The sequence below is a fragment of the Chrysochloris asiatica genome, unplaced genomic scaffold (genome assembly GCF_000296735.1).
Source record: "Chrysochloris asiatica unplaced genomic scaffold, ChrAsi1.0 scaffold00026, whole genome shotgun sequence".
Lineage (NCBI taxonomy): Eukaryota > Metazoa > Chordata > Mammalia > Afrosoricida > Chrysochloridae > Chrysochloris > Chrysochloris asiatica.
Genome location: NW_006408544.1, coordinates 16,893,108 through 16,905,676, shown reverse-complemented (window position 1 = coordinate 16,905,676; position 12,569 = coordinate 16,893,108). Strand labels below are relative to the sequence as shown.

Genomic DNA, 12,569 nt, shown 5'->3' with positions numbered 1-12,569 from the left:
CTACTGATCATACATAGGTCTCCTTTAACTAACAACAGCAAGATTGCAAAATACTTAGGAAATATACATATTATTTTCTTCAAGCTTTAAAAACCAGAGGCCAACAGTCCAGTGTAATCTGTAACTTCTTTCTGCTGACCATCATTTGGCTCTTTTGTGTATAAACCTTATAGCATGAGGTGGCTTTAAAAAGTTCATGGCAAAATGAAACTGAAAGAGAACGGACTTTTTCCACAAACTTTTTTAATCTCCCTTGTACTGACAATTGTCCACCAAAAACCATTTTTCTCCTTGTCCTTGTTAACAGAATCTTACTTTTGCTCCGGCAACTATGTGCTCTGCCCCAGGGGATCTTGGCCAATCATGGCAATCCTGTACCTCTTTGTCAGAAATTGGTCAAAAGATTGGATTTATGGCTACAACTGGCCAGTAAATTGCAAGTTGTTTGGGGGGATTTTGTCCTAGGTTCATTTGCCCTCAACCAGTTTCTTTGTGTTTGGAAAGTTGTCAAGTTGGACTTGATGGTTAAAGATGAGTCATATCTGTCTTGAGATCTTTAGGGGAAAACCTAGAGAACTTCAGTGCTCCTTACTCTGTAACCAGACACAACTGAGTCTCTATCTTCAGGCTTCTTGTTTGTAAAATAAATGTTACTTTTGTCTAAGTTACTGTTGTTGTTATATGCCGTGGAGTTGGTTCCAACTCATAGCGACCCTGCTACAGGGTTTCCAAGGCTGTAAATCTTTACGAAGCAAAAAGCCTCATCTTTCTCCCACGGAACAGCTGGTAGTTTCAAACTGCTGACCTTGAGGTTCAGAGCCCAATTCGTAACTACTACGCTACCAGAGCTCCTCACACATGTATATATATGTATGTATATATAAACAAGTTTCAGAATTCCTAGTACAATGGCAAAAATTCTACAGAAAGAAAACTGAGACAGATTCTAAGTCTATTATTCAATTTCTTAACTAAAAAAATTAGAAGTCAATCACAAATATTCATATTTCCTACACCAAAGGAAGAATAGCTTCCTTATTTAAAACGATTCCATTAACCAAGTAGCTATCGATACAGAAACCACAAAGTTAGCATTTCTTTCAATTCTTATTTCATCATGAAAACCGATTCAGCTGATGTCTTGGTAACAACAACAATGAGCACTATCTAAGAATCAGCAAGTCTATCTTTTAATTTAGAAATTTACTGACCCAAAGAACAGTTGCTATCAAGAGTAGAAATGTACTTCATAGAGTTTTCAAACACTGCTCAAAATGCCATCTCAACTAGATGTATGTTCGTTCACCTTATATTTTCTTTATTCATTTCTGAGTAATAGTACATAAGGGACATGCCAGGTTTCTAAGCTGGTATACACAACTTACCTTCCCACATGCTCTGCAATGATGCCTCCTTTTGGTGAATGTAAACCTGGCTTCACATTTCATGCAATTTGGAGCCTGAGAATCCGGTACCCATACTGGAGCCACCTCACCCAGAGTGGTAAATGGCTTTCTAGCAGAAATTCCAAACTGGCCAGCTCTGAGATCATTATCTGGGCTATCTGGAGCTAATGCAAGGCACGGTCTATTGGAGATTCCAGCCTCATAACTTTCTAAATGTTCCCCATTGGTATCAGTAATAGAGATGTTTCCCAAAGAGGCATTGCATACGTTGGTTGCTGAGTTTTCCCCTAATTTTGCTTTCGCAAGAATCTCATTTTTGTTTTTAATATTATTTCCATTGTTTGCAGGAAGATCATTTTGTAAATGGTCTGATAATGGCTTTGGAATTTGAAGTTTAAGATTAGAAGGTTGCTTGGGTCTTGCACCACCAAAAGGAACACTGATAGATTGCAGGTTTGCTACTATCTTGGGGGAAGATTGCCCAAGCATTGATGGAACTTGACTACAGAAATTATGTAAGTAATTTTTCTTCATCAGGTCACCAGTGCTGTTTAAAAGTAGTCCACTCCCTTCGGTGACTTCATTTCCTCTCTGTTCATATATATTTGAGTAACATTCCAACTTGCTCTCCTCTATTTCCTTTTCTTCTGTTACTGAATCTTCTTTGGAGGGTAAAGTCTTTGGAACAAAAGCAGCAACTGGGCTCTGCATTCCACAGGAATCAAAACTGTTAGATAAAGAATTTGCTGCTGGTGTATCCATAACAGTGGAGAAATCACATCCCTCACTTTCATTCAGGCAAGTTCCTTTTAAATCCAGGCCTGCTTCAGCCATTCCATCACAGCCTCCTCCATTATCACAAGTGTCCTCAGGTTGACTCACTGGTAGAAACTTCTCATTTTCTTCATTTAACTGGCTGTTATTCATCTTATTTAGTTTAGTCAACTTCCAATTAGTCATCTCCTGAGATTCTGAGAAATGCTCTGTCATATTAAGAAATTCAGTAGTGCCAAGAATGTCTTCATGTTCACAACTTTCATGTTCATCAACCCTGACTTCACTGGGCACCAGGCATTCTGAAAACTGTTCACAGTCATCACCCCTTCCAGATCCATTAGTCACGTCTGGATTGAGAAGCATAGGTAAACCAGACTGGAGGGAGTCTTCTGCTGTTCTCTCCTCTGTTAACTCTTTTTTCATCAAAATCTCCTCACTCAAGTGGGAAAAGGAGTTTGAACTATCTAGATCTGTCCTAGCAGAGCTGGTTTTGCCAGTGAGAACCTCGTCTGGTATGTAATTCTCTTGTGTTTTAACAGTAGGACTTTCATCTATTCCTTGTGATGAGATCACTGAATCAATTGCTAAACTTGTAATAGACATGGAGGAGTCTCTAGTTATATTTTCATTATTCTTTAATTGTGAAGAAGAACAGACACTGGCTAGACTATCAGATGAAGTAGTACATAGATGTTTAACAGAATTTCCTTCTACATTTGGTATAGTCAATGGGTCCATTTGTTTCTCTGAGTTTACATCTTTTTCAGTGGACCCATTTATACTAAAACTAAATTGATCAGTTTGTCTGCTTCCATTATCCAGTGAACAGCTAAAAGCATCCATGAGGGATTGATTGTTATAATTGTTACAATCCTGCAAATCACTTTGTAATGTCCTTTTATCACAGTTGTGCATGACGGCTACAACAAGAACATTCTTCTCATCTGGCAGACGAGCTAGGCTTCCACATTTCTTTTCTCCCCCTTCAGTAGCACTGCATTGATCATCTCGATTACAGTTTTTCTTAATTAGTTTGTCTTCTGCAATAGCATTTTCATCAATCCACATTGTGGCAATCTCTGAATTTAGACTACCGTCCTGTCCATTAGCACAATGGTCCTCTCCCTCAGTGGTCAGAGGGGTTGAATGCGCCAAGGAGAAGACTTTCAGTTGTGGTTGTGACTCATTAGAAACTGCAGGTTCATTCACACTGGCCAGTGTAGAGTTAAATGACAGTCGGTGAGAAGCGGGATCTAGAATCTTATTCCACTTTGTATCCAATAAAGTAGGAGAAACTGTTTCATCTGAAAAAAAAATAATAATCACAATAAATTTGTTGGTAACACTGAAAAAACTATTAGGACTAAGTTAATAAACTGTATTTCCAACTACACTCTGAAAATAAAATAGTTCTAGATATGAAGTTTTATCATTTTGGGCTAGAAAATGGTCCTGAACTTACACAGAAGAAAATATCTTTAAGATTATTCCCTCAAATTATATAACTTTAGATTGCAAAAGATCAATTATCATAAAATAGTCCAAACAAAAGAATTCGACCTTAATCTAGTAACATAATTAAACTGTCACAGACAGTCCAGGGCCTGAGTTATGGAGATGGCATCCTCAGATTGCCCAAGGTGCAAGGTGGGGCAAGGACGAATCTAAGAACAGTTGAAGAGGAGGCAGTAGTTAAGTGGGAAGGAAAATGAGGGAATTGTCTATGGAGACAAAATGCTCTATAATCAACATCATGATTAGGTGTGGATTACATGAATACAGTGATTTATTAAAATGATACAACTAATATCTGTGCATCTTAATGTATGTACCAAGAAATTTGTAAAAAAATTTGTAACACTGAAGGAGAGCAAATAGAGAAAACTGGCAGTGTCAACCACTGTTGAAGCTGAGTGATGGGTGCACTGGGATTTATTATATTGTGTTTACTTCATATACATATTTGAAATTTGTCAGTAACAGGTAAAAAGAAAAACTGTCTATATTTTATGAAATTCTGTTCATAATCTATTAATTAGTTTCAGATTTATACCATGAGAACATCTGAAAATAAAGGATTAATTTATCTTATTAAATCAACCTACTTATATTCACCAATAAGTATATCATATAAAATGCTTACTTTTTAACAGATCATAATTATGACAGCTAAGTTATTTTCCCAAGTTATAGTACTATTGTGTACGCTTAATTACTTTCTAACCTTTCTTCCTATGGTAATTCTGACAACCATGCTGCTGAACCCAAGAATGGTTTGTCAATCAGTAGCAAATTTGTTTTCAATGCTACCATAGCAACTTGCTCATATCCTTATTAAAGTATTTACTACACTGTAATGCAATGGTTCAAGTCCAACAGCCTTTCCAGGGGTAAAAAATGAGGCTCAAAGATTTACAACTTCAGACAGACACCCTATACAGGTTTCTCTATGAGTCAAACCAAGGACAATTGACAACAACTAATAGGGTCGAGTTGGAACCGACTGGAAGGCACTTAACACCACCACCAACAATGCAATGGTGTGTTTACTTGCATCTTTCACACACTTAAGCTGTAGACAGAAACCATTTATTCACCATAAATGTAAAGTGCTCACTTCACATAGTGCCTATATGTAGTGTTGTTGTTGTTGTTGTTGTTAGGTGCCATCGAGTCGGTGCCAACTCATAGCAATGTTATGCACAGCAGAATGAAGCACTTCCCGATCCTGGGCCAACCTCACTATTGTTGCCGCACTTGAGCCCATTGATGCTGCTACTTGGCCAATCCATCTCACTGGTGGTCTTCCTTTTTTTATTGTTGTTAAGTGCCATCAAATTGGTTTTAGTCCATACCAACCCTGTAAAGGAACTCTGATAGCACAGTGGTTATTAATCAGGCTGCAGTTCAAAACTATAAGCTATTTTGCGGGAGAAAGATGAGGCTTCTGCTCCCATAAAGATTTACCGCCTCGGAAACCCTGTGCAGGGTCAGTATGAGTCGGAACCAACTCCACGGTACTTAACAACAAAAAATAAGGTTTCCAAGGAGCAGATGGTGAGTTTGAACTGCCACCCTTGCGTTTCAAAACCACCTTGCAGTCAAGTGCTTATCCTACGGCAGTACACAATAAAATATGGTAATTGAGTAATTACTATAGTAAAAGCACTAGTCTTAAGCAAAATGAAGATTAAAGGAGAGCTCTGATTTCCAAGTAGTACATAATCTAGTTGGGAGAATAAGGTATAGATAAAACACACATGAAACTCTAATTGTTGTCGTTAAGTGCTTTTGAGTCGGTTCTGACTCATAATGACCCTGTATAGGGTTTCCAAGGAACAGTTTGTGTGTTTGAACTGCCAAGTATGTGGCCCAAGTCCAGTGCTGATCCTAATAGTGGCACACTGGGAAGTCTAAATCTCTAATCAGAAGTACAGAAATGCATGAGTATTTGAAAACTATTATGTAGAAGCAGAAAACAAATCCAGTAAAGACAGATTATTTTCCAGGCTGAAGTGTTGGTTGTTGCTGTTATGTTCAACTGAGTCAGTTCCAATTTATATGCATAACAGAACGAAACACTGCCTGGGTCTGCACCATCTTCATGATTGTTGCTAAGTTTGAGCCCATCAATGCTGCCACTATGTCAATCCATTTTTTTGGGGATAGCAACCTCAAATTCAAGGAGAACCTGAACTTGGCTTACGTAAGTTTGGAAAAGTGGGTATTCAAAAGCAGGTACACAGCCCGAAACATAGTAATCTGGAACAGCAATAAATAAATCAGTTTGAGTTGAGAAAAAAAAAATTATTGTATGAAAGTAGACTCATGGAAAGAGAGGGACTGAGTGCTGGCAGCTAGGAGGCAGGTTTGCAGAATGTGCCCTTTGATTGTTTAAATTATTACATATTCTTGAGTGTTTTTGTGTACATCTCCCCACCCCTACTCCCCCCCAAAAAGAAAAACAGAGGGAATGGAAGCAAATATTGTTGAATGATGATTCATGGAGAAGATTGTAATCGTTGCAATGAAATGATGGTGTAAAGCCAACGTTCTTCCATGTAAACGATCATTCAGTCCACACATACACAAAAAAGAACATTAAAAAAACAAAAAGAAAGTAGTGAAAAAAACCTAGAAAGGCTAGATAAGTAAAGGTCCTAAAAACATCAGATATTGTAGAGAATGGGCTTAGTGTCCTCTGAGTGTTAAATCCTCAGCTTAACAAATTTGTACCAGGGAAGAGCTGAATTCAGTAATATGCACTTCCATTAAGAACATGTGGTTAAGTGTATGTAGTTATTGGAGGTATAAAAGGAGATGCTGCTTCTTACAAGGTTAATATTCAATTTACTAATATTCTAACAGGAATGATTATTCATTAAAATTTTTATTACTCAACCATTTACTACCTAGTAACATTTTTAGACTGAGCCTGGAAGATGTGTGGCGTTGTGGGTTAATGTGCTAGACTGCAAAGTCATTTGAACCACAAGGTCAGCAGTTCAAGTTCACCAGATGCTCCTCAGGTGCAGGTCGCTATGGGTTGGAACCTACTCAACAGCACTTGACAACAACAACAATAATATCATCACAATCTGTGGTATATTTTAACTTAAAGAAGAACATAAAGTAACACAAAATAAGAAAGCACTTTATTTAAAGCATGCTTTCAAAACTACCAGGCTAGGTGTTGTAGTTTTAGTACAACAATATTAAGATTTCAAAATTAGTTAAAACAAATGACCACTTAGTTACTACAGACACAGTGGCAGCTGCAATGGGTTGAAAAGTAACAAAAATAAAATCCCAAATGATTAGATTTCACAATCGAGAATGAGTTTGAGTCATCAATGGTAAAATAAGAGTAAAGCAGGCCATTCCAGGAATCCTTCCTCTCGATTTTCTCTCCTTACCTCCATGATCCCACATTCTATTTGTTCTATTGTAGACTAACACTGAGAAAATAAAAACTAATCTCTCTTCCCAATGGCTATTAAAGAACTATCTGAATTAATGGATATAGTGGAGGTATGGAGACCATTACTGAACTTAGGGATTTTAGACAGAAATATATCACTTTATAAACATGTCACATATGCCATTTACTGTTAGATCAAGGAAAATGTGGTGAGATAAAGAAAGACTTAAATGTGACTGAATCTTAAATTCAAATCAAACTGAGAATGGGATTTTAGGGAAAAGGCTTTCTTAAATAAAATGACATTTTTAGACTGAGCCTGGAAGATGTATAATTTAATTAACTATTCTAGTTGTTGTTAAGTGCTGTAGAGTCGGTTTCTTGCTCATAGTCACACTGTATAGGGTTTCTGAGGAGTGGCTGGTGAGTTTAAATTGCCAACATTGTGGTTCAAACCTATCTTAAGGTCCAGTGCTATTCCTAGAGCACCACACCAGGACTCCTAGTGGTATTTACTTGAAAATGTAAATCTTTCTAGTGGTCACTTGAAAATATAAACCTTTAAAAATTAAGTTTAAAATGTATCTTTACTGGGTAATCAACATGAAACAAAGTATTTTTCCTACTTAAGGAAATGTAAACATACATTCGATAGTTTTTTCTTGACTAGATGTGGGGATATTAAAAAAAACAAAATCAAATCCAATGACTTAATAATATTCACAGGAAGAACTTTTTTTAGCACTATGTACCAGATACTTGGCTGAACCATTTACTTTAATCTTTAAAACTATTCCAGGAAGACAGATTTTATTATCTCTATTTTACAGATGAGAATCGTTATAAGGGATGTTAAACAACTTCTATAAAGCTACCTTGCTAGTTAATGGCAAGATTAGAATACAGGCAGGGTTATACAACACCTGTGCTCTTAATACCTAATCTACATAACTCTAATACATGCAAACAGACTCACCAATGCAAATTCTCACCTTCGTTTTGTTCAAATTCATCTAACACCCTGTCCAGGTTGTAAGCTTCTTCTTGGAAGTAATTCTCCATCGGTGAGGAAACAATACTCAAGAGACTTGTTTAAACCTAAGTAGATAAATTTGTATTAAACTTTCAATTATTAAAATATCCATGTAAATCTCAAGTATACACAAATAAAATCTCGACAATCTGTCCATAACATAAGTAAAACCTATATTCCCACTAGATATACTGTAAGATTTTTAAACTAATAAAGTCTAGAAACCTGTAAACTGATAATCATCAAAATTTAATGAAACTTAGAAGACAGAATTGATGATAATTTCAATAAGACATGTTTCAAAAGACCAATTTCAGATGCAGGGAGAGGAATAACTTTGGAATAAAGTTACATTTTTATTAGAAAAGAAACCATCCTGAATTTTTTTTCAAATGTGAAATGATAGGAAAATTCAAACATGGGGGTGAGAAATAATCTTTACATAGTAGTTTCAAATTGTAAACAATGAAATGACTCTAAATCCATTCTTCTTTTTAAATCTCTGCTTTCCAAGTACTATTTCTAATTCTTCCTTAGTGTTAATGTCTCTGGGCATTCTCTGGGTTTATGCATTAGGTGTATCAACTCCTTTAACAGAAATGCCAAAAGCAAATGTTGTCGTTATTAAGTACAGCAGAGTCAGTTCTGACTCACAACAACCCTGTATAGAGTTTCCAAGGAGCTTCTGGTGAGTCTGAACTGCTGACCTTGTGGATAGTAGTCCAATGTTTATCTTACAGGACCACGCCAGGACTCTCAACTCATATATATTGTTGCTAAATCTGTCAAGTCCATTCCGACTCATAGCGACCCTATATAAGGTTCCCATTTAAGTCTTCGTGGGATCGTTCCTCATTTTTCTCCCAAAGAGTGGCTGGCAGGCTCGAACCTTGAACCTTGTGGTTCACAGTTCAGTGCTTATCGTATGGTGCTACTGTTATCGACTCATATACAGTAGGTGTTAAATAAATTATACCTATTATCTCATTTCTTTGCCATTATGATTCCTATGTTTATCTATCTCCTCCATAATTTCTAAAAATTTTCTTGTCAGACTGAAAATTATTCTTGGTTTTTATTGGTATATCTGGAGGCAGATGTGAGGGGAGGCCTGATTATAATTATCAAAAAAGTCTGAGTAAAGAAAACAAAGACAAGGAAAAATAAAAAATACAATATTCTGCTTTACAGTTTTAAGTCAAATATAGAAAATGTTGAATTTTCTTTTACTTATAAACGTAGTGTTTCTTCTTTGCTGAGGCATATAAAAGTATCAATATAATTTATTTCATTGTATAAGCACAAAAAAATGTTGACAAAATTTAACTGATTTATTCAAGCATTTCCCCTAGGAGTACTAATTTCATGGCTTTTTATTTATTGCTTGGCTTCTTTTAATCAATTAAAGTTTAGGTAGACGAATAGACTATATTACCTATGAATGCTTTTTAAAAATCTATCCATTTTGTCTAACGATTTATAGATCAAAATAATTTTCAAATACATATTTTGATGAAGACTATACATTTAAACTATTTATTGTGATACTGTGGGATAATGTACTGGACTGCAAGGTCAGTTTGAACTGCAAGGTCAGAGGTTAAAACCATGCGCTCCTTGGAAACCCTATAAAGGGTCGTTATGTGTTGGATCTGACTTAATGGCACTTACCAACAATGTTAAAAATAAATTATTCTCACAACACAAAATCTGGCATATTTAATATACACTTACAATATTTAATAGCATTTTATGCTCAATAGACATAAAAAAATCAAGTCAACATATTCAGTGTAAATCTACGACAAGCAAGGCATTGTGATCAATTCAAGACTCAGACAACATCGTTAATATCAGAATCTTATAATTTGGTTTATGATTGTTGGTGTGTTAAGTGCCATCGAGTCAGTTCCAATGCATAGTGACCCTATATTGAATTTCTGATGAATGGTTAGTGAACTTGAACTGCCAACCTTGCAGTTCAAACTGACCGTGCAGTCCAGTGCATTAACCCACAGCAGCACCACACCAGGACTCCTAGTTAATGATGTTGTTGTTGTTGTTATGAGCTGTGGAGTCGGTTCTGACTCATAGCGACCCTGCACAGGGTTTCCGAGGCTGTAAATCTTTACGGGAGCAGAACACCTCATCTTTCTCCCGCGGAACAGCTGGTAGTTTTGAACTGCTGACCATGTGGTTCACAGCCCAATTCGTAACCACTACGCTACCAGAGCTCCTTTAGTTAATGATAAACAATGCTAAATTGTTGTCATTGTTAGGTGTCTTGGAGTTGATCCTTTCATTCTGAGATAGATAATCTGAAAACAGGGATTACATGGGCTAATTTTCAGTCCCATTCTCCCTTCCACTACTATTTATTGAACCCCTATTAGGTGCAGACACCATGAAGCATGCTGATATGCCACTTCAATGCACATTTCTAGAATGTACCATGTTCATTACCTTTTAGGATCTTTTACCTAACTGCTTCTAGCCTTCTCTTTCTTTGCTCAGATAACTCATAAGTTTTCAGCTCTTAAACATCACTTTCACAGAAAAGTCATATCTGAACCCCTAGAAATGATGATGTCACCTCTTACAGGCATTAACAGTACTGCATTCTTTTCCTTTATAATATCAATCACAATTTATACACATACATCAGTGTGATTTTTTTATTAATCTCAATTTTTCTCACTAGACTTAACGTCCCACAAAGGCAGCTACCAGTATTCACCACATATTCCCAGTGATCAGCACAGAATCTGATGCAGTACCTATTTAAATAAATATTTGTGGAATGAATAAGTGAAAAGCTGGTCAAGAAATTATACTGAACCCCAACTGTAATTATTGACTCAAGCAAGCATCAACATTAGATGTTAAAAGAAGTAGGTAAATGATTATTGAGAAAGAGAATATTTCATTTCTCAGTGTATCACACCACAGATGACTTAATAATTGTAAAAGAGAAAATGTACATTTACACTAAGAAATGTATGTCCATCACCACCTTAATCAAGTAATCAAACTTAGCATCATCAATAGCCACTGAACCTTAAAGTCGGTGGTTCAAACTCACCAGCCAATCCTCGGAAACCCTATACATGGTCGCAATGAGTTGGAACCCACTTGATGGCACTTAACAAAAACAATGTGGTGCAATGTGAGAAGTATAGAACACCACCTATTCAATATTCCTGCCAAAAAAATTTGACTTGAATTTTATCATGAGGAAACAATTACACAAGTCTAGAACATGAGATATTCTATAAGATAAGCTGATCAGAATGCTCCAAAAATTCAGTTATGAAAAACAAGATTATTTTGTATTAAATGAGACTAGATGATTGATTTAACAGGAGAGTTAAGAGAGGTGTAGTTGAGCTAAATTCTCATTTATGATGACATAAAGTTAATGAATGATATCTGTAGTTGATAAAGAAGCCCTGGTGTGGCACTGTAGGAAAATCACTAGACTGCTAACTGCAAGGTCAGTGGTTCAAACCTACTAGCCACTCCTCTGAAACCCTATACAGAGTCGCTATGAGTTGGAACCAACCTGGCAGCACTTAACAACAACAAAATATCAAACAACCAAATGCCATGCATGAACACTGACTTGATTCTGAATCAAGAAAATACACACATAAACACATACACAGCTGTAAGTGACACTGGGGGACTGCATTGTATTATTTTGATGTGGTGCTGTAGGATAATGCTCTGGACTGCAAGGTCAGTTTGAGCTGCAAGATCGGCAGTTCAAACCTACCAGCCACTCCTTGGATACCCTACACAGGAGTCATTACAAGTCTGAATAGACTCAATGGCACTTAACAACACTAACTATACAGTGAGTGACACACAGTATATTCATTTTCTTCACTATGATAATAATTACTTTGATTTTGTATGAGACTGGCCTTTGTAGGAAATGCCTGCTGAAATACTTAGGGAAGAAGTGTTACTATGTTTGCAACTTACAGTCAAATGAGTCAGAAAAAAAATAAAGTGTCTGTGTATATGTGTAAAGAGAGGGAGAGGCAAACAGACACAGAGGAAGGAAAGGAAGGGCAGACATATGTATGCAAGAGAGGCAAAATGGTAAAAACTGATGAATTTATATGAAGGACATATAGGTCTTTCAGCTTTTATGATGGTGTTGGTAAGTGCGTTCGAATTGGTGCTGACTCATAGCAACCCTATGTACTACAGAACGAAATACCACTTGGTCCTGCACAATCCTCACAATTGCTGCTACGCTTGAACCCAATGTTGTTGCCACTATGCCAATCCATCTCATTGGGAGTCTCCCTCTCTTTCTATAACTCACCACTTGACCAAGCATGATATCCTTCTCCAGGGACTGGTCCCTTCTGATAATATGTCCAAAGCATGAGAGGCAAAGTCTCACCATCCTGGCTTCTAA

The 12,569-nt window shown here is 36.6% G+C and overlaps 1 protein-coding gene across 2 annotated transcripts in view; it reads right to left on the bottom strand.

Annotated features, from left to right (window-relative positions):
• The window catches only part of ZFYVE9 (zinc finger, FYVE domain containing 9), a 237,491-nt gene that overhangs the window by 136,054 nt on the left and 88,868 nt on the right, over nt 1-12,569 (bottom strand). For both annotated transcript variants that reach the window (XM_006839767.1, XM_006839768.1), the window contains exons 3-4: nt 8,097-8,202; nt 1,386-3,487 (exon numbers count right to left, since the gene is read on the bottom strand). In XM_006839767.1, coding sequence (XP_006839830.1) covers nt 1,386-3,487; nt 8,097-8,166 — 2,172 coding nt within the window. In that variant the 5' untranslated portion in view covers nt 8,167-8,202. The remainder of the gene's footprint in view (nt 1-1,385; nt 3,488-8,096; nt 8,203-12,569) is intronic.